The following is a 23,006-nucleotide window of genomic DNA, read 5'->3' on the forward strand; positions in this document are numbered from 1 at the left end:
AATATTTGCAAATCACCTATCTGGTAAGGGTTTAATATCTAAAATATAAAGAGCTAATACAACTCGAAAGCAAAAAACAAACAAAAAGGTACAAACTTCCAGTTATAAAATAAACCTAAGTCCTGGGGATATAATATAGAACATGGTGACCATAGTTAATACAGTATTGTATATTTGAAGTTTCTGAGAGAATAAATCTTAAAAGTTCCCATCACAAGAAAAGTAAGTTGTAACTGCGTGGTGATAGACGTAATTGTGTGGTGATAGACAGACAGATAGAATTACTGTGGTGATCATTTTGCGATACAAACAAATACTGAATCGCTACACTGTATATCTAAAAATAACATACCGTTATACACCAGTTACATCTCAATTAAAAAAAGAAAACAGTTGGGCAGTTTCTTATGAGGTTGTTTCAAATTTTCCAGCAATTCCACTCATACAGTTACCCAAGAAAAATGACAATATATATGCGCACAAAGCCCTGTACGTGAGTGTTCACCGCAGCATTCATAGCAGGCAAAAAGTGAAAATACACCATCAAGAAGTGTATGTGTAGAAATGCAACACTACACAGCAGTAATAAGGAACAAATTAGACACCCACAATAACATGGATGACTCTCAAAAACATGCGGGGCAAGACAAGCCACACAATAAAGAGCATAGGTTTCACGTGTATGAAATTCTAGAAGAGGTCAAATTAATCTGTCGTGACAGAAAGCAGATCATTATTTGCCTGGGGCCAGAAAAAATGTGGGCAGATAGGCTACAAAAGGGAAATCAAAGATGTTCTGAGAGGACGGAAATGTTCAGCGTCTGGATCATCATGGTGGTTACGTGGATGTATGTCTCTGTTAAAACGCCTTCAAGTGTACACTTAAAATAAGTGTCTTGGGGCGCCTGGGTGGCTCAGTCGGTTAAGCGGCCGACTTCGGCTCAGGTCATGATCTCGCGGTCCGTGAGTTCAAGCCCCGTGTCGGGCTCTGTGCTGACAGCTCAGAGCCTGAGGCCTGTTTCGGATTCTGTGTCTCCCTCTCTCTGACCCTCTGCCGTTCATGCTCTGTCTCTCTCTCAAAAATAAACGTTAAAAAAAAAATTTAAAATAAAAGAAAAAAAATGTGTCTTACTGTGTGTGAAAGGTTCCATAAAGCTGATTTTCAAAAATTATCAAAGCAGAACTTTCCAAGAAGGGTGGCAAAGGGTTTCTGCCCTCAGTCTCACTTGGGCAGGGCGATGGGGGAACGGCCGGCCGTGGTGGGGTCCCCTCAGGGCGGGATCCCCTCTGTCCACCTCAGGGCACCATCACACAAACAGAGTGACTTGCTAGGAGTGCCAGAATCTGCAAGTTGGAAGGCACGACCTAAGGATGTTTTGAAGTTTCTTTTTTTTAGTAATCTCTTTACCCAACATGGGACTTGAACTCACCACCCTGAGATCAAGTCACATGCTCTTCCAACTGAGCCAGCCGTACGCCCCTAAGGATGTCTTAAAGTAGACCTCCGACCCTGTTCAGTCATTGAAATAAACATTTTATACCTTCAGCACACTTATCAGTTTCTCTCTTGGTGCCTTCTCCCTCTTTAGAAAGTTGTATAAGTAGACGTGAGCATTTGGATTTGACGGGAACTTTTCATCGTAGGCATAATTGGTGAGTACCTCTCGGGCTCCATCTTGATCCCCATAGAACTCCAGCATCTATATAAAATAAGTCATAATGTCTTCGCTAAGTTCTGTAAGACAGCTGAGTGAAAGATAATGCACAACTTGACTTTGTTGATGGGTACAAAAATTCACTAAAACGACAAACAGTACTTCCTGTACAGGGAACGACAGTAATGGCAGTTTTTGCTGTCACCAGCATACCTTACAACCTCTGTGGAACACAGATCACTTACAACAAAGGCCCACATGGGTTCCCATTTCTTCCTGATCACATTTTTGTTACTGAAAAATGCAGCCACTTCAACCTAGGAACTGTTCCTGAAAGAAATGAAGGCCTCAAAGCAGGGCCCACCGACGAGTGAGAAAGACCCCACGAAGCAGCGAACCTCAGTGCCGACATGACTTCAGCCACAGAAGGAGCACATGGGAACTAGGATTCCTTCCCTTTCGTTCCCACCCACACAGGGGAATTCCCAGATTCACTGGCATGTGGTTTCAGAGAGTATCTTTTGACAGCATAATTATCACGTTAGCATTTATGTAACTTTCAAAAATTCTGAAGATTTATTCCCAGTGCCAAGCCCCCCCCACCGTCCCGTCCTTTCACAGCAACTCTGAGATGACACAGCACCCTGACAAACTTCCTAAAAGCCATTATTCTTCATCCCACATTATGACCTAGTTTCAGATCTTTGTCCCCTGGTCTTCTCTAGCCCACGAAATATAAAATATCTTTCTGCTTGGGAACACCTGGGTGGCTCGCCTGGTTAAGTGTCTGACTCTTGATCTCAACTCAGGTCATGATCTCAGGGTGGTGAGTTCAAGCCCTACGTTGGCTCCGCACTGAGCATAAAGCCTACTTAAAAAAGCAACAACCAACTTTTTGCTTTCCTTCTAAATTCAATAAGGATACTAACGAATTAACATTTACAAATTATATTGCTATTAATTTTATAAATATTCGACCATGTCCCATTACTCAGTGGTGAGGGGAACAAAAACAGTAACATTTACAGGATATTAGTAAAACAAAAATGACTCAGACCAAAAAGACATATCATATTCCCTTTTAAATTTTTTTAAAAAATTTTTATTTATTTATTTATTTAAAGACTTTATTTTTTTAAGTAGTCTCTATGCCCAACATGGGGTTTAAACCCACAACCCTGGAGCGCCTGGGTGGCTCAGTCGGTTGAGCGTCCGACTTCGGCTCAGGTCATGATCTCACGGTCCGTGAGTTCGAGCCCCGCGTCGGGCTCTGTGCTGACAGCTCAGAGCCCAGAGCCTGTTTCAGATTCTGTGTCTCCCTCTCTCTGTGACCCTCCCCCGTTCATGCTCTGTCTCTCTCTGTCTCAAAAATAAACGTTAAAAAAAAAAAATTAAAAAAAAAAAAAAAATCAAACCCACAACCCTGAGATGAAGAGTTGCATGCTTCACTGACTGAGCCAGCCAGGTGCCCCTCTCTGTCTTTTTAAAAAAAACAAAACAATTTTCTCCATTTAGTTGCCTTCTGACCAATAAAGATAAGGCTTATAACAAATGAAACGAATAAAACTTTATGAGAAGCCTACTTGCCTCTACATAACTCTTCACAAAAGGGTCCCAAACTCCAGGAGTTTGAATCAAGGCACCAAGGTTTACCGATGTCTTCCAACTGTGGTTGAGCATAGTCTGGGATGCTGTGTTGTAAGCATAATCATCTTCATCTGTTCAGAGATAAAAGATTTTTGAAAGTTATTCACTAACAAGGACACTCCTGATAGTAACAGCAATCAATGAACTATCCACAGGAAAAGTTCAGGCCCTGATGGCTCCGCCAGTAAATCCTAACAAACATTTAAAGAATAATACTACATCTTCACAAACTCTCCCCGCCCACCCCCAACACCCTCCCTCCCTGCCAACACACACGAAAGGAACAAAAGGAAGTGTGGTCAGGAAGGCATACCTGGGTCGCTTTGAGAATGAACCTAGGTGGTAGCTACCTGGATATTTGTTTTAAATTATTCATTTTATCACACATTTGTGTACACACTTTTTCTGCATGTTATATTTCACAGTCTTAAAGGTTTAAAAGGAAAGTTAGTCTAGGGGCACCTGGGTGGCTCAGTCAAGCGACCGACTTCAGCTCAGGTCACGATCTCACCGTTTGTAGGTTTGAGCCCCGTGTCGGGCTCTGTGCTGATAGCTCTGAGCCTGGAGCCTGCTTCAGATTCTGTGTCTCCCTCTCTCTCTGCCCCTCCCCCACTCGTGCACGCTCACACTCTCTCTCTCTCCCCCTCTCAAAATAAATATTTTTTAAAAATTTTAAAAGAAAAGTTAGTCTTTCAAAAGTGACAGCTAACAGAAACAAAATACTTTTTATTTTTGGCCAAAATAACAGCCCTTCCCCTTCCCCAAAATGCATAGGTATTCTCCTCCCAGAGGATCAACTAAATATATATCAATACGGACCTGAATATGAAGTGATAAAGGGAAAATAGGTTAAGAAACGATAAAGAATTTTAAAAGGAAAAAAAAAAAGCACGCCCCGAGTCAGTGAAGTGGAGTGTGAATTTACCGTGGAAGGGGGTCTCCAGTCACCAGTGCGTCAAATCCAACCAGGACAGGCCAAGAGCAACAGAGAAAAATCCCAAACCAATACTGAGCATTCGTTCAGGTGTTATGTTCTCATGAGTTCAGTTACACAGAACCAGTCCTAACCTTTCTTTATTAAACAAACATCCAAAGTTAAAGATGATCTAAAGAGCTCCACACATTATGTCATCTTTATGTCTTCTTGGTAGCGAACAAGCCGTCAGCTGCAGAAAGGTCCTAAATCATCTACCCGTGGAAGAGACCGTGCAAATGCCATGTTCCTACTGCTTTTATCACCAATGTTTGTTTGAATTCCACCTAACCAGAAAGGTTAGAAAAAGGCAAATACTGACTTTAAAACTCATCTAATCAATTAATATCAATAAGCCTTTTTTAGTTCTTTAGGTTTTATTTATTTTGAGACAGAGAGAGAGAGAGCGTGAGCAGGGCAGAAAGGCAGAGGGAGGGAGACAGAATCTTCAGCAGGCTCCACGCTCAGCACAGAGTCCACACAGGGCTCAATCCCACAACCTGGGATCATGACCTGAGCTGAAATCAAAAGTCGGACACTCAACCGACTGAGCCACCAGGTGTCCCTCAATAAGCCTTCAAAAAAAAAAAAAAAAAGAAAATTATACCAGGCATTATGTCAAGGTTAACCAAAGAAATAAGAGATATGTAACCTCAGAAGACTGATTAGTCTAGAAGAAAGAAGAGATACAACATAAAACAGACATGAAAAAACTTAGGACAATTAAAAAGCAAGAGGTAAAGAGTCAAATGATATGGGTCAGACGTGGAGCTATGAGGTTTATGGTATGAGAATGAGGGGGTCTAACGAGTCATGGAAGGGCAGATGGCCTTCTAGACGGAGAGGAAGCATGAAGACTGGACAAGATTATCACAATGAAGACAGCTTTTCACGAGTGTCTTGGGAGAGATCATACTCAGAAAGAGGGAATGGAATTTTGAGATTAGTGAACCTGCATATCCAAGAGACCAAGGGAATACTACGTACATATAAGTATCATAAGGAATCACTGCTTATACATATTAGCCGATATATACGGGGACTGAGATTTGGATGGAGGATGAGAAAATAAAAAGGGTTAATCCTAGAGAGGCTATGGAGGAAAACTACACAAGAGAAGGAAGATGCAGAGAATTAAACACAAATCCGGGGATGGGAGAGGTAACATCACCACTGGAAGCCAGAGAAAGGGAACTCTGAGAAGTGGGGACATGCAGCCAATTCCTGGTGTGGTCAATCAAGAAAATCATGACCTTTGTACAGAAACAAAACAACTTTACCTTGCCCTATTCTCTAAGCATATTAGAGAAGAATATGAATATGAAGAATGACATCGTAAAACAGGGGCACCTGGCTGGCCCAGTCAGAAGGTCGTACAACTCTTGATCTCAGGCTGTAGGTTCAGGCCCCACACTGAATTTAGAGATTACTTAAAAATAAATTTTTTTTTTAAAAAAACAAACATTATAAAACAAACTAAACTCCATTCTAAACACACAGGAAAATGGGGCGCCTGGCTGGCTCAGTCAGTAGAGCACGCAGCTCTTGATCTTGGGGTTGTGGGTTCAAGCCCCATGCTGGGTATAGAAACTGCTTACATAAATAAACTTTAAAAAAATAAATAAGTAAAAATAAATTTAAAAAACAAATAAATACACAGGAAGAAATGTTTATTATATGCAATAATGTCTACTAAAAAAAATTTGTAACCTTTCTTGAAAATATTTAAAAAAACAATAAACTGGGGCACTCGGGTGGCTCAATCAGTTGAGTGTCCAACTTCGGCTTAGGTCTGATCGCGTGGTTCATGAGTTCAAGCCCTGCATCAGGGTCTGTGCTGACAGCGTGCTCAGAGCCTGGACCCTACTTCAGATTCTGTGTCTCCTTCTCTCTCTGCCCCTCCCCAGCTCACGCTCTCTGTCTCTCAAAAGTAAATAAATGTAAAAAAAAAAAAAAAAAAAATTAACAAAACAATAAATCTAACATGGTCATGGACTTAATTTATGCATCATCTAATTTATGTCTGAAAAGTATGATATATCAGAAATATTACAAAGGATGATCAAGAATTTTACATCAATAGATATGTCTGTTCTCTGCAGTATCTGGAAAGAGCCAGGCTTCAAAGTAGGGGAATGAGGTTATTCCTTAATATCCTGTTTGTCTAGGGGCACCCAGATGGCTCAGTCGGTTAAGCATCTGACTCTTGATCTTGGCTCAGGTCATGATTTCATGGTTCGTGAGTTCAACTGCCACATCGGGCTCTGCACTGGTGCCGCAGAACCTGCTTGGGATTCTGTCTCTGCTTCTCTCTGCCCCTCCCCCACTTGCGTGCACGCTCACGTGCACTGTCTCTCTTTCAAAATAAATAAACTTAAAGGAAAAAAAAAAAGATCCTGTCTGTCCCTCTGATTCGGTCTCATAGCCATAAAAAGTACACTCATCTTCACTCACCAAGATTAGACAATTCCATCTTCTTTTTAGACCAAGTATAATACTGCAAAAGCCCTTTATAGGCCTGAACAAGGTTGATTAACACTTCCTGGGACGATGACTTTTCACCGTATCTCCATGTCTCTGCACGACTGAGATTTCTGTTTGCATCCTCAAGCATTCCATGATGCAGAAGGTATAATGCGTGTTGTAAGGAGATCTGCAACAATAAAAAGAAAAAACCCACTGACAAACAGGTCATTAGATATCCGTTCATCCAAAACTTCAGTAAATATATGTGCTGGGGCTAAATCCTTGGTAGTACATAAGTGATGTAACAATATTGTCTCTATCATCAAAAACGTCAATTTAGCAAAGAGGAAAGATACATGAAACAATTAACATTATGCAAATGGGAGCTAAATTAGGTAAACTCACAAAAAGAAGGCAGTGTCATTTAGTGAAACAAACAGACGCTTTCAAGACAGATAGTCCTGGCTCAGATGCTACTTAAAACTACGTAAACCTGAGTATGTTACTTGGCCTGAGTCTTACCTGTTATATGGAACCATTATTATTAACCCTTCAGAAGGATGTTATAAAGATTAGATGAGATAATACCTGCATCCCACCTAGTGCCTAGTTTGGTCCACAGCAGGTGATCAATACATTATTTTATAGATGTCATAGAAGCTCAGAGAAAACATCTTAAAAAGGACTACTGAAGAATGTCATTGGTTCAAATGGAAAAGTGAATACGTACTATAGAAGCAAGAAGAACAACTACACAAAGAATGAGCATCACAAGTAGGGAGGATATTAAAGAGGGGAATAACGGGAAGCACAGTTAGTCATGTGAGTAGAGTCAGAGTTTAAGGCCTTCGTCACAAACTACTTCAGTAATTTCTCAACTGGTCTCTCTGATCTTGTCCCTCTAAAATCTGCCTTCCATGGGGCTGCCAAAGAAACCCCATCTTGTTACTCATTTGTGTGAAACCTTCAATGGCTCCCACTGCTTACAGAGGAAAAACTAAGCTCCCTGGGGATGGCACAGAGGACCCAGCCGACTTCCCCTGGCTTCTACCCAAGTGACTTTTAGAGTAACTGAAGCACTGGATGCAGGGCTATCAAATTCTCATCAATCCCTGCCTTGCCCGCCCAGCTTTTCCTCTGATCTGCCCAATGAACACCCACTTGTTTTCTCAGCCTCAGCTGAAGCATCGCTTCTTTCCATGACTCCCCTATGCATTTAATCCCAGCCCTCTCTGATTCCAGAGCTGACCATTCCCTCCTTCGTCTTCTCACTGTATCTTGCGTTTCTACTCTGGTACCCATAATTGATTCCACATACATGCCCGTCTCCCTCTACTGCAAGGACTATGTCTAGCACATTATCTGGAAAATAGCAGAAAGTGTTTTACAGGAGATGTTTTACTGCCTATCTTAATTATCACCCTCGGACTCTGGAGTGTGAAATACGATTCCTTTCAGGTTTCTTTACTTCAACTGAATAGATTCTATGGGCTTAAAAGAACCCAACCAATAATTTAAAATTCGACCCTCCCTCCCCAATCAAATGGCTAACCAGTGTCTTCCTGAAAGAAGAGAGGGGAGCACACACCAAGACAGGCCATTTCTTTTTCCAACCGTTCAGCTGGAAAGTTCTTCCTCAAGCAGAACCATAAGCTGCTTCCGTTTAAATTCCACCCGTAGTTGGGGCGCCTGGGTGGCTCAGTCGGTTAAGCGTCTGACTTCGGCTCAGGTCATGATCTTGCGGTTCGTGAGTTCAAGCCCCGTGTCGGGCTCTGTGCTGACAGCTCAGAGCCTGGAGCCTGTTTCAGATTCTGTGTCTCCCTCTCTCTCTCTGACCCTCCCCCATTCATGCTCTGTCTCTCTCTGTCTCAAAAATAAATAAACGTTAAAAAAAAAAAAAAAAAATTTAAATTCCACCCGTAGCATACCTGGGCTACCAGAGAATAAGATCGCAAGAGAGCACCTGGCACGTAAGGAGAACCTCCGGAAATTTTTTCTAATTAAGAAAAGAATCCTAAACTGGGAGAAATCTTTCTTCAAAATAAGAAAGCAGTGAGAATGTAAAATGGTGCAAAGTTAAACGTAAACTTGTATCTTTGTATATTTTATATTTGCTTACATACAGATTTACATACATTTTATATGTATAAAACGTGGCCCAGCAATTCTACTCCTAGGTAATATACCGAAAGGAATTCAAAACAGGAACTCAAAGAGATACTTGTACACCAATGTTCACCACCAACAACGGATGAATGTGTGAACAAAATGTGATAGGTACATACGATAGAATGCTAATGAGTCATAAAAAGCCATAAAAAGTTCTAATACTTGCCACAACATAAATAAGTCTTGAAAACACGATGTTAAGTGAAATAAGCTAGACCCAAAAGAACTAATACTGTTTGATTCCACTTATGTAAAATACCTAGAATAGATCAGGGTGTCTGGTGGCTCAGTCAGTTAAGCATTTGGTTCTCAGTTTCAGCTCAGGTCACAATCAAGTGGGATCAAGTCCCCCGTAGGGCTCTGCCACTGACAGTACAGAGCCTGCTCGGGACTCTCTCTGTCCCTCCCCGAGTGGTGCAAGGGCGTGCACTCTCTCAAAATAAATAAATAAACATTGAAAAAATCTAGAATGTGTAAATCCATAGAACAGCAAACATATTAGAGGTTACCAGGGGCTGGGAAGAGAGAATGGGGAGTAATTCCGTAGCGGGCATAGAGTTCATGTTTGGGATGATGAAAAATGTAAACCACTGGCGATGGCCGTACAACACTGTGAATGTCATCAATGCTATTGAATTGTACACTTAAAATGGTTAAAATAACATATTTTATGGTCTATATATTTTACCACCATAAAAAAATTGGAAAATAGAAAAAGTAAAAACAAAACAAAAAAAGAACCACAGAGTAAATATTTTAGGTTTTGCAGGCCATATGGTCTGTCACAACTACTCAATGCTGTCATTTGTCACACTAAAAGCAGCTGTGGCAATGAAATGAATGGGTATGGCTGTGTTTCAAGAACTTTAGAGATACCGAAAAAAATTAAAAAGCAAAGCATTTTTAAAACTTTATTGAAAAAGTACTCTTTTAGTTAAATGTATACCACAGGCAGGGAAGTGTCTACCATTTTGGAAACATCGCAATGTTTCTGGATGAGACTCAATGTTTTTGGATGAGGCTTTAATAAAAAAAATCTAGAAAAGGAGCTCTGCCTACACATTAGGACCATTAAAACATTTTTAAATTTTTTTTTTTTTTTCAACGTTTTTTTATTTATTTTTTTTTGGGACAGAGAGAGACAGAGCATGAACGGGGGAGGGGCAGAGAGAGAGGGAGACACAGAATCTGAAACAGGCTCCAGGCTCCGAGCCATCAGCCCAGAGCCTGACGCGGGGCTCGAACTCACGGACCGTGAGATCGTGACCTGGCTGAAGTCGGACGCTTAACCGACTGCGCCACCCAGGCGCCCCCCATTAAAACATTTTTATGAATGGATCGGAGAGTTAATATGCTAAAATGTCCATACTACCCACAGCCATTTGTATTTTTTTCCCTGCACATTCTATAATTTATTTATTTTTTATAATTTACATCCAAGTTAGCACATGGTGCAACAATGATTTCAGGAGTAGATTCCTTAAGCCCCTTACCCATTTAGCCCATCCCCCTCCCACAACCCATCCAGCAACCCTGTTTGTTCTCTACATTTAAGAGTCAGAGCCATCTATAAATTCAATGTAATCCTATCAAAATTCCAGGGTCATTTTTCACAAAAGTAGAAAAAACAATCCTAAAATCTGTATGGAGTCACAAAAGACCCCAAATAGCCAAAGCAATCCTGAGAATGAACAATGCTGGGGCATCACACTTCCTGACTCAACTACATTATAAAGCTACAGTCATTAAAGCACGCAGTGCCTGCATAAAACAGGCACATAGACCAATGAACAGAATCAATAGCCCAGAAATAAAGCCACACATATATAATCAACCAGTTTTTGACAAGGAAGCCAAGAATACTCAATAAATAGAGAAGAGACAGTCTCTTCAATAAATGCTACTGGCAAAATTAGATACTCTCAAAATAATGAAATTCATCCTCTATTTTCTACTACTTACTAAAACTAACTCAAAATGAATTAAAGACTGAACTACTCAGACACGAAACGATAAAACTCCAAGAAGAAAACATAAGAAAAAAAGGTCCTTGACACTGGTCATGGCAATGATTTTTGTCACCAAAAGCACAAGCAACAAAAGCAAAAATGAACAAGTAGGACTATATTCACCTAAACTGCTTCTGGACAGCAAGAGCAACCATCAACAAAATGAAAATGCTATGGAATGGGAGAAAACATCTACAAGTCATATATCTGACGGGGTTAATATCCAAAATAAATGAGGAACTCAGACAGTTCCATAGCAAAAACCCCAGTGGTGCCTGGCTTGCATCTCTTGATCTCGGGGTCGGGTTTGAGCCCCACGTTGGGTGTAGAGATAACTTAAATAAATAGAACTTAAAAAATAAAATAACATCTTTTTTTAAAAACCCAATAAAAAGAATGAGTAGAGCGGGAATGCAAACTGGTGCAGCCACTCTGGAAAACAGTATGGAGGTTCCTCAAAAAATTAAAAATAGAACTACCCTAAGACCCAGCAATTACACTAGTAGGTATTTATCCAAGGGATACAGGTGTGCTGTTTTGAAGGGACACATGCACCCCAATGTTTATAGCAGCACTATCAACAATAGCCAAAGTATGGAAAGAGCCCAAACGTCCATCGATGGATGAATGGATAAAGAAGATGTGGTATATACCTAAATGGAGTATTACTTGGCAATCAAAAAGAATGAAATCTTGCCATCTGCAACTACGTGGATGGAAGTGGAGGGTATTATGCTAAGTGAAATTAGTCAGAGAAAGACAAATATTGTATGACCTCACCATCTACATGTGGAATCTAAAAACACTGTGCTCACAGAAACAGGGAGTAGAATGGTGGTTGAGGGGGTGGAGGAAATGAAAGATGTAGGTCAAAGGGTACAAACTTGGCGTTGTAAGATGAGTAAGTTCCAGGGATCTAATGTAGAGTAACTATAATTAATCACACTGGACTGTATACTTGAAAGTTGCTATGGGAGTAGAACTTTAATGTTCTCACCACAGCAACAACAAGGTGGCAGTGTGAGGGGAAGGATGCGTTAACTAACCTTACGCTGTAAACATTTCGCAATATACACGTGTACCGAATTATCACACCGTATGCCTTAGACTCACCCAATGTTACAGGTTGATTATACCTTAATAAAGCCGGGGGGGGGGGGGGGGGGAACCACTTTCACATATTCAAATTCCCAATTTGTTTTAGCTGCTTCCTTTTTCTAAGAGCATGAATTCCTAGAGAACCCAAATGAATTAAGCAAAGAGGTTAGAATTTGGTCCAACGTCAAAATAAGGCATAAGTGCCATCTCTTAAGGACTGGTCCTGGCAGCCGGAGATAAACAAAGACAAGGTATTTTGCCTCAGAGAACAAGGCAGGCAGCAGGAAATGGAGGAATAAATGGTTTTCACAATACTACTTCCTTTCAGGCTCTTGTATTTATCCTCTTACCCTTTTTCCCTGCCTTTTACATCATTACCTACCTCATCACTGAGAAGATTTTTTTAAGAACGAGCACTGTCAATGTCAATTCACAAAGCCTGCGTTCTCTCACCTTCAAGTAATTCATGACACCCATGTTTTTCATCCTGTCAGCAAAGGTATTGAAAGTCTCCATGTTGCTTTTGGGATGATAAAACAGAATTTCACTTCCGAGCTTCCAAATAATCTGTCAAAACAGAAATTACTAATAAAAATGTAAAATCCTTCCCTTAACCAATTTCTGCCTAAGGACCCTATCTTTTTTCTGCTTACAACCTATAATTCGTTTTCCTAGATACCACTACTATCAACATTTTACTATACTTCATTTCACCCAGTAAAACTAAATATTATATCTCATGCGATAAAGTTTTTCCATCCATTAAATAAAAATAGCAGATGGCTGTAATAGTGCCATTTTAAACTTAGTAGTCTAAAGAAGGTACGCAGCTCAGATCCATATTGAAAACAGAATTTCTAATTGGCATAGGGGCAAGAATGTTAAAGTCAGAAAACTCAGTTTCTGTTAACCCTGGCTTTTTCACAATTCTTGGTCTCATGTGCAATATGAGGGCAATGGACTAGATGTTTCCTGAGATCTATAAAGCTCTACAACTACTGACTATATTTAATCTATATTTAGAACTCCAACTTAAAATTTTTCATCAGCTACAGTCAAATTTTAATAAAGTATTACTTTCTCCCCAGAGCACCAAAACTCTGGTAACAGAACCTGGAGCGCTTCTTGGGGTAAATCTCTATTTCTCTTACCCAGTTAAAATATTTCATTACTGATTTAAAAAAAATTGTTTTTAATGTTTGTTTTTGAGAGAGAAAGAAAGACAGAGACAGAGAGAGAGTAAGTGTGTGGGGGAAGTAGGGGCAGAGAGACAGAGACACAGAATCTGAAACAGGCTCCAGGCTCTGAGCTGTCAGCACAGAGCCCGATGCGGGGCTTGAACTCACCAACCATGAGATCATGACCTGAGCCGAAGCCAGATGCTTAACCGACTGAGCCACCCAGGCACCCCTATTTCATTACTGATCTTAAAGTATATTTAAGAGAATTTTAAATCAGTTCTTTCTGTGAATATATATATTAGTTGTTTGGTATAATCCTAATACTCACCTTTCCAACTCAGAAAGAGGAATCAAGATTTCCTTTGTAGAAAAACCAAATTGTAGTATTTTGGAGCTTATAGAAAATTTGTAGACTGTAACAATTGTTCTTAGACCCAGCTGTGTATAAGAATTACCTGGGACACCTTTTAAAAATAAATATTCTAGGGATTCAGAGTCTGATCAGTATAGGGTAGAGCACAGGGGTCTGTATTTTCAACAAAAGCCCTAGATAATTCAAAAAGAAGCAGACAAGTGTCTGGAAACCACTGATTCAAATCCTTCATTTTATAATACAAATTCTGGACAAAAAGAACCTATAACTTGTCCAATGTTTTATAGATGAACATAGCTTTGTCCATAAACTAAATTTTCAACCAATAGGTTTTTTCTCTCAGATTTTTTTTGGGCTTTATTAAATATCTACCCAATGCGATGGTTACTATATTAGTAAGAGCTATTTGAGAGCTCCATGTGAAGTTATTTACGGATAAACTATATTTTACTGAACAAATTTAAAAGTATATGCCAGGCCCTGTTCTAGATCCCTCTGCTCAGGAAATTTACATTCTATTGTAGAGAGACAGACAATAACCCAGAAACAGAATTAAATCGGCAAGTATGGTGGGAGAAGAATGGAGCACACTAAGGGGGTCAGGAGTGACAGCTGGAAAGTGGAGGGGGCGGTATGGAATTGCATTTTAAACAGTCACGGTAGGACTCACTGAAAATGAGACTTGACAGATAGCTATAGTGATATCTGAAGAAGGACCTTTTCAAGTAAAAGGAATAGGTACAGCAAAGGCAATCAGGCAAAAGTGCACATGGTCTGTTCAAGCAAGAACCAGGAGATTAGGGAGGCTGGAAGAAGAAAAAAAAAACAGTATTTGAGTAATAGGAAATGAGATCAGAAAGGTCAAGGGGGAAAGGGAATGCGCAGATCATACAGAACTTGCAGGCAATCATTAGGACTTTGGCTTTTACTGAGTGAAATGGGAAGCCATTACAGAGTTTAGCAGAGAAGTGACATGATCGATTCTGTGTTTTAAAAGGATCATGCTGCAGGGGCGCCCGGGTGCCTCAGTCGGTTAAGCGTCTGACTTTAGCTCAGGTCATGATCTTGCAGTTCGTGGATTCGAGCCCCGCGTCGGGCTCTGTGCTGACAGCTCAGAGCCTGGAGCCTGCTTCGGATTCTGTGTCTCTGTCACTCTCTGCCCCTCTCCCTCCCACTCACTCACTCTCTCTCTCTCTCTCAAAAATAAACATTAAGAAAAAAAAATTAAAAAGATCATGCTGCATCATTAGTCACTAGGGAAATACAAATCAAAACCACAACGGGCTACCACCTCACAACCACTAAGGCAGCTACAATCAGAAAGACAGACAGTAACAAAACCTGGCAAGGATGCAGAGAAATTGGAACCTCACAGATTACTGGTGGTGACGTAAAATGGTGCGGGTACTTTGGGAAACAGTCTGGTAGTTCCTCAAGAGGCCAAACACAGTTACTGTATGACCCAGCACTCTGTTCCTTGGTACATACCCAAGAGAGATTTCAACAAACATCCCTAACAAAAACGTGAATGTTCATAGCAGCATTACCCATAATAACTAAAAAGTGCAAATAACGCCTATGTCTAACAACAGACGAAGGGACACACAGAACAGGATGGAATGTCACCTTCTAATACAAAGGAAAGAAGTACTAATAAAAACTGCAACAAGAATAAATGTGAAAACACATTCAGCGAAAGAAGTCATGCACAAAGACCTCATATCATAAAATCCACTTCTCTGAAATGTCCGGAAACGGAAAGTAGATTAGTGGTTGCCAGGGGCTGGGGAGTGGGGGAAGGAGGGACAGGGCAGAGAGTGACTGTGAGTGTATTCTTTTGGGGGGGGGGGGGAGGAAAAGGTTCAAAATTTAGATTGTGGTAATGGCTGCATATCTCTGCAAATATATGAAAAAACATTGAATTGTACCATTTAAATGTGGGAACTGTATGGTCGTTTATTTATAAGACTATTTTTTAAAAAGGATAACCCTGGTCGCTCGCTATGCTGAAAAGAGACAAGGGGGTGCCGGAGGGCAAGCAGTCATCTACGGGAGATGACAGTGGTTTGGGTTGACGTGCAGTCACGCAGCTGGCGAGAAGTATTCAGACCGAATTCTGAAGGAGAGCCAATAGGATATGGGGTATGAAAGAAAGGGAACTTCAGAGTCGGGCCCCAGCGATTAGATACTTAAAAAACCATCATCTGAGATGAGGAAAATTAGGTTTGATGGTGAAGATCAGAAGGTCCACTTTAGGTACGCTGGTGTGATACAACTGTTAGACACCTGAGTGCTGATGCGGAACAGACAACTGGACAGAGGAATGTGGGCTTGGAGAGATGTCAGGGCCGCAGATACACAACTGGGAATAGTCCGGCATACAGACCAGATTTAAGGCCATTTAAGAAGAGGACTAAGGACTGAGTTCTGGGGAACTCCCAAGTCAAAAGGCCAGGGAGCAGACGAGCAATCACAGGAGGCTGAGGAAGGCCAGTGAGGCAAGAGAGAAAAGTGAGAAACAGTGTCCTGGAAGCCAGATGAAGAAAGCTTATCACAACATAGGAGACAGCGATCTACTGTCTTCAATACTGCTGACAGGTCAAGTTACTCGAGCGCTGAGAACTGGGCACCAGATTTAGCAACCTGGAGATCACTGCTGACCCTGACAAAGCAACTTGGTAGAAACGGTGATGCTGGTGGGCAGAGGGGTCTAACTGGAGAAGGTTTGGAGAGAACAAGTATGCACATCCTTTCAAGGAGTTTGGCTGAAAGCGGAAGTGGAAAAATGGCACACACCTATGGAGAAAATGGGGGTCAAGAGATGATTTTAAGACGCAAGAAACAACACGTTGGTATGATGATAGGAAACATCCTATGGAGAGGGAAAAATAACAACACATGGAAAGGAGGGAGAATTTAGAAGGAAGGAATGAATAGTGGGGAATCTGAGAATTCAGAGTTCAAAATATTTTTAGTTTCCTTCAAAATCCTAGTAAGTAGCCCTTCCTGGGTGGCTCAGTAGGTTAAGCGTCCGACTTCGGCTCGGGTCATGATCTCACGGTTCGTGAGTTTGACCCCCGAGTTGAGCTTTGCACTGACAGTGCGGAGACTGCTTGGGATTCTCTCTCTGCCCCTTCTCTCTCTCTCTCTCTCTCTCTCTCTCTCTCAAAATAAATAAATAAACTTAAAAGATAAAATAAAATCCTAACAAGTAAAAAGATGTGCAAGAAAAAATGTCCCAGTATAAATTCTCCACCCAAAACCACTTTCAGTAGCTTTTAGAAAAATCAATTTGCAATCCTTGCAAAAGCTATTCTGGGTGGCGCTCAAGGGGCAGAAACTCTCGGGTAGCCGTAATCTCCTCCCACAGGCTCACACTTCACTTACCTCAGGTGCAGCCTGCCTCTTGTGGCTGTCGGAATCTTCCAGGATCTGGAAGTAACTGTGCATGTACCCTGCAGCTTGTGGCCACTGGTGCTTCAGCAAAGCTTCTTGGATACGATTCAAACAAGCACTGGTTGTCTGAGCAAAATCCTTCTCCTTTTTTCCTCCAGTTTCTACAGATTAAAAAGAAGTCTTTACCCACAGTGATCCCAATTCAAGTGTTAAAAAAGTCCTTTCTGATAAGCAGAAATTTTAACAAGCAGGACAGTAATTATTACTCAACCCAGCCCGGCCCTAATATCAAAGCTAGCTTCCCTTGAAACAAACTCTTGCACGCTATTTTTACTAGTCTCAGCAAATGGAAAAGAAAAACCTGACTTGATGTTCATGGGCTACCGGGGTACCAGAGCTTCCAGATCAGATCCAATCATCCTTTCATTTTGCACCAAACAATCCGGGCCCCAAAAGCAAGTCCCAAGTATTTAGAATGGGTAAAAATCATTAGGGTTATCCTAGACAAGCATGTCCTGTATTAACTACCAGTATTCTGAAAACTCTCAGAGGTGGGCTTTCATTATTCAAGGACCGAGTTCTAGTAACTCAATGACATTAAACACAAATGAGATTTAACAGCTGAAGACATTAGCGTTTATATCTCTAAAGGATCAACAATCCTCACCTTAAGAACATCTGGGCTTAGTTACAACTGTGTTTTAACGTTTATTTTGGAGAGAGAGAGAGAGGGAGAGAGAGGGAGAGAGAGGGAGAGAGAGGGAGAGAGAGAGCGAGCTAGCACACGCACGTGTGAGTGGGGCAGAGGCAGACAGAGAGAGACACAGAATCCCAAGCAGGCTCCAGGCTCCAAGCTGTCAGCATAGAACCCAATGCGACGCTCAAACCCACAAACCGTGAGATCACGACCTGAGCTGAAGTCAGAGCTTAATCGACTGAGCCACCCAGGCACCCCACAACCCTGTTTTAGGAGTAACAGGTGGCATACTGACACCTCCTCTTTCCTTCCCACACCACCACAGGACCCCGCTAGGTCAGTGGTCCTCCCGCGGGGTACCCTGACCCCTGGGAATACAGAGAGACTTACAGGTACTGGGCAAAGACAGTTTCAGAGCAATTGACTTGCAGATCTTCAACTTCCTCACATACTCACTCGTGCCTAAAATCAATCTCCTAGAGAACCATGCTACAGTCAAGGCTTCACAATCAAAATCAATATATATTACCTGAAGGTGAAAATGTAGGTGTAACTATTGGGACAGTGACTGACTCTAACAAACCCTTTGGCAAGTCAGGTGATTTCCAAGTCTTTGCTTATCAAAAGCGTGGAAGGACTTAAGAATTCTTTATAACAGATCACTACGCAATTTTGTCATGAGTAATTCAAGAATTCAAAGGCCTGATACATTGCTACAATTACACTCTATCCAATGCCGTCTACTTACTCATGTAACTAAGGTTTCTCAGAATTACATCAATAAAAACAAAATAGAACTGAAGCTAAATCTTTTCTCATTCCAGAAATACATGCTACTCCTTCACGGATATATCAAATCATTGGAAAAAAGTGATAGCCTTATTTATTTTATTGAAATAAAGAAGTCATGGGGCACCTGGGTGGCTCAGTCGGTTGAGCGACCGACTGCAGCTCAGGTCATGATCTCATGGTTTGTGAGTTCGAGCCCCGTGTCGGGCTCTGTGCTGACAGCTCAGAGCCTGGAGCCTGCTTCGGACTCTGTGTCTCCCTCTCTCTCTGCCCCTCCCCCACTCATGCTCTGTCTCTCTCTTTCTCTCTGTGAAAAATAAACATTTAAAAAAAAAAAAGAAATGAAGTCATAAAAATTTACTTTAAATTTTAACACAACTTTTTAAGTTTTTTTTTAATGTTTATTTAGTTTTGAGAGAGAGAGACAGAGACAGCACATGAGCAGGGGAGGAGCAGAGAGAAAGGAAGACACGGAATCTGAAGCAGGCTCCAGGCTCTGAGCTGTCAGCACAGAGCCCGACGCGGGGCTCGAACCCACGAACCGTGAGATCATGACCTGAGCCGAAATAGGATGCTTAACCAACTGAGCCATCCAGGTGCCCCTAAATTTTAACACAACTTTTAATACTTATGTTGTTAGCATCAGTTTTGTAAAACCATAAATTATGATGTCTCACTCCAGACAAAATCTTAGTACCTAAAGTCCTATAGGATATTAACAAAAAATAATTAAATGTAGATACACAGTTTTATTGTAAAAACAAAAGTATGAAAGGAAAACAAACAGTATAAAATCTTCATCAATTAAAATCTTTTTCAGGGTGCCAGGGTGGCTCAGTTGGTGGAGTGTCTGACTTTGGCTCAGGCCATGATCTCACAGTTCCTGAGTTCAAACCCCACGTCAGGCTTGCTGCTGTCAGTGCACAGCCCAGAGTCCCCCTCTCTCTGCCTCTCCCTAGCTTGTGCTTTAGCAAAAATAAACATTAAAAAAATTTTTTTTCATAAATATTTTTAAATGGATGGTGAAAGGCATCACATTCCTATGCTGCTTAGATTCCACTGGATATATTTGTAAAAGTAGTAAACTTAATTTCATTTAAAAATGCCAAAATATGTTGGAAATTAGATCTTTTGCAACTATTCAGCTTACAATAAACACACTTTTTAGATGACACTTTAAAACCATGCAAGGCAGTACATAATTGAAAAGAAAAAAAAAGGGTACTCAAACAAAACAGGTTTCAACACAACGGCTCTACACTAGGGTTTCTCAAACTTTTTAAAAATACTTACAAATCTCATGGAGATCCTATTGCTTGCTATTCAGTGTGGTCCTGGAAACAAAAGCCTTAGCATCACCAGGGAACTTAACAGAATGCCCCACCCAGCTCTCTGAATAAGAAGCTGCATTTAGCAAGATCCAAGCAGCAGCTGGTCCGGGAAACTGACAAAACACCTCTTCCCTAAAACCTCATTTATTTACCTAAAGGAGGACTGACCTCAGGCCAACCCCTCAAGTTTTCACTACTCAGCCTGGAAGTCGGGACTTTAGACTACTGTCCTTAAATTCTTGGAAAATTCCCCTTCTGTCTTGCAATTCAGCCTAGTTACCTCAGGAATACCTCTCATTTCATTCTTTTAGGAGCAAAAGATCATCCTATTTGTTGCTGATACACTTTCAAAAATAACTGCCTAGGAAAAGAAATTTGACATGAAATGAGCTACAATAGAGAACCAGCACCATCAGCCTATCTCTACTGCCCTTGAAAGAATCTGGAAACTTGTCAGTCAACAAATATTTTTTGAGCACTATTTTGTGCCAAGTACTACTCTAGGTACTCGACACAGTTTTTTTGTTTGTTTTCTAAAATTTTATTTTTAAGTAATCTCTACACCCAGCGTGGGGCTCGAACCTACAACCCTGAGAGCAAGAGTTGCACACTTCACCAACAGACAGCCAGGTGTCACGTAACGTATAGTTTTAATTCAGAGTGGCCTCTGCCTTCAAAGTTTTTATTCTAAAGGGCATACCCTTCAGAACGCCAATAGATATTTACTAGAATAAAAAAATTAATAATTGTTGGGCAATTTTGTTTTCCTAGTATGGTCATTTATCACTACAATGTCAATATTACCTGAAACTATTGTTCACTGCAGGCATAAAGTATTTTGGGTTTAACAGGCTATTCATAACTTCTAAAACATTTCTAAGCATGTAAATTCTGGTGTTAAACCTGTCTGCTTTCAGACTGACTCCAGTTCTCTATAGAACCCTGATGACAAAAACTTGCCCAAGTATATCTTAACCAGCAGGAACTTGAGATTACTAGTTCCCTATCAGGCGGGGAAGTAGCATTCACTCTTAAGTACCAACCATTCAAAGCTAGCTTAAACCATGTACGGTCATTAGCAAAATTAAAATGAGAAGAGAGGAAAGAAACTATTATTTTTTCCAACATTCACTATGTATGAGGCTCTGCACTAAGCACTTTACATATAATACCTCATTAATAAAATTATATTTCGGTTGTCAAAAGTATAAGCTTTGAGATCAGATGGACCTGGTTTAACTCCTGATACCAACATCTAGAGTTTAACTTCTTCAGGATTCATTTCCCTCAACTCTAAAACGCCCAGCAAATGGATTTACTGAGGATTAATTTACTGAGATAACTAAATGAGATAATATTAAAACTAAAAGATAAAGAAACGGGAGCAAACTCCAGGAGCCAAAGAATCTCAGTCAAGGGGAAAGATGGCTAGTCTACGAGAGATGTTTTGAGGGTACTAAGTGCCAGTTCTGATATATTCCCAGAAGTACACCATCCGACAGGTCAATAATATACACATAACTGCTTCTTTTATATATTCTTACAGGGAATATACTCCACAGAAACATTTGCTTATATTTATAGAGAGAAAAGTTCTTTTTTTGGAACCTATTATAGATCAATTATATTAGGAATAATTTCAATGCAAAACAACAGAAATTTCTTAAAAACACTTCCTACATATGTACTCCTCACTGCCAGTGACCATATATTATTCATCTATGTATCCCAATATTTAGCCAATGCCAGGCTTATAAGTGACTAATAAGTATTACTGGGGGGGAAAAAGGAATCTATCATAACACAGATTATCTGTTATGTTATTAGTTCAAAGGAAAAGTAGGAAAGGGATCTCTGTTTTAAATGATCATTTTGCTTACGGCCTCAAAACCCGAATAGAGGCACATCTTGCAACTGAACTTACTTATTAATTTTGTGTCCATACTGAATCTTACCATCTCCCTGCATTAAAGTTAAAATGGCTAGATGTTGTTTTACTTACCCACAGTGTCTATATGCTTTTGGAGCCAAGGAAAATACATTCCTGTACCAGACAATACACATGATTCCTCCTGGTCATCCTCTGTCTTGGACCTTATCAATTCTTCACTGAAATCACTCATACCTGTTCCAAACGGAGAATATCAGTTACCATCTGTACATCTCATTTCCCGGCCTTCTTAGTTATATAAAAAAACTGCTACCTTTTTATCTAATAGATAATATTTGATCAGCAAAATTCATTCTACCAGGTAGCTCCTGCGTTTTATTTATTAACTTATTTATTTTTTGAGCAGGCTCTACACCCAATGTGGGGCTTGAATTCACGACCCTGAGGTCAAGGCCTTAGCTGAAATCAAAGAGTTGGACACTCAACCGACTGAGCCACCCCGGCACCCCCCAGGTAGCTCCTATAAAGTAAGAAATAAATTTAATTATGTCAACAACAGCCCAAATAAATGATCCATTCAAAATTTTTTTTTTAATCTTTACTACTATATTACAAGAACATACAAAGATAGAGAAGATCCTGCTCCTAATTTCAAAAAAACCCCACAAAAACAAAAAACACCCAACGCAAGTCCAGAGGAAGATATAGCAAAATGACACATAATAATAAAACGATGCAAGTACATAACAGTATTAGTAATTACCATATATTGATCCTTCTCTATATACCAAGCATATAAACTATCTCCCTTAATCCTTATAAAAATCCTGAGAGAAGGACTATTATTTTATTTCATTTTCATGTTGGAAAAAAACTGAGGGGCGTAATGAAATTATATAAACTGACCCAACATCATAAAAAGGTGAGGACAATATTCTAGAACTAGAGCATCAAACTACTTGGCACAGAGTCTTGGGTCTGCGTGGAGGACGGGGTCAGAAGACTGAACTGATGGAGGGAAACGAATCTAGAAAGACGGCCATATGCCAAGCGAAGAATGGACTTAATCCTCAAGATGCTCAGGGCTCCTGTCCCTCATTCCCCACATCCAATCGATTCTTTGGTCCAGCTGATACTAACAGCTGGAATTTCTCCAATTTTCCCTCTTCTCCGCAATCCTACACCACTACCCCAGTTCAGGACAGGACATCTTCAGACTGTGTCTTGATCACTGAATTAGCTTTCCAACTAGTTACCCCACCTCAAATCCTGCTACTCCAACATTACAGCCAGAGTACATCTTTTAAAATAAAATTCTGCGGTTTAGGCGC

The 23,006-nt window shown here is 40.6% G+C and overlaps 1 protein-coding gene across 4 annotated transcripts in view; it reads right to left on the reverse strand.

Annotated features, from left to right (window-relative positions):
- Positions 1 to 23,006, reverse strand: part of TAF1A (TATA-box binding protein associated factor, RNA polymerase I subunit A) — a 35,033-nt gene that overhangs the window by 11,663 nt on the left and 364 nt on the right. Inside the window, exons 1-6 of one of the 4 annotated variants that reach the window (XM_078441102.2) lie at positions 21,787 to 21,954; positions 16,959 to 17,128; positions 12,471 to 12,584; positions 6,730 to 6,928; positions 3,243 to 3,373; positions 1,542 to 1,700 (exon numbers count right to left, since the gene is read on the reverse strand). In XM_078441102.2, the coding sequence (XP_078297228.1) occupies positions 1,542 to 1,700; positions 3,243 to 3,373; positions 6,730 to 6,928; positions 12,471 to 12,584; positions 16,959 to 17,128; positions 21,787 to 21,907 (894 nt within the window). In that variant the 5' untranslated portion in view covers positions 21,908 to 21,954. Of the gene's footprint in view, positions 1 to 1,541; positions 1,701 to 3,242; positions 3,374 to 6,729; positions 6,929 to 12,470; positions 12,603 to 16,958; positions 17,129 to 21,786; positions 21,955 to 23,006 lie in introns of those variants that run through there. The other 3 variants (XM_060644412.2, XM_060644414.3, XM_060644415.2) reach the window with 3 other exon arrangements.

This window comes from Panthera onca, chromosome F1, assembly GCF_046562875.1.
Source record: "Panthera onca isolate mPanOnc1 chromosome F1, mPanOnc1 haplotype 2, whole genome shotgun sequence".
Taxonomy (NCBI): domain Eukaryota; kingdom Metazoa; phylum Chordata; class Mammalia; order Carnivora; family Felidae; genus Panthera; species Panthera onca.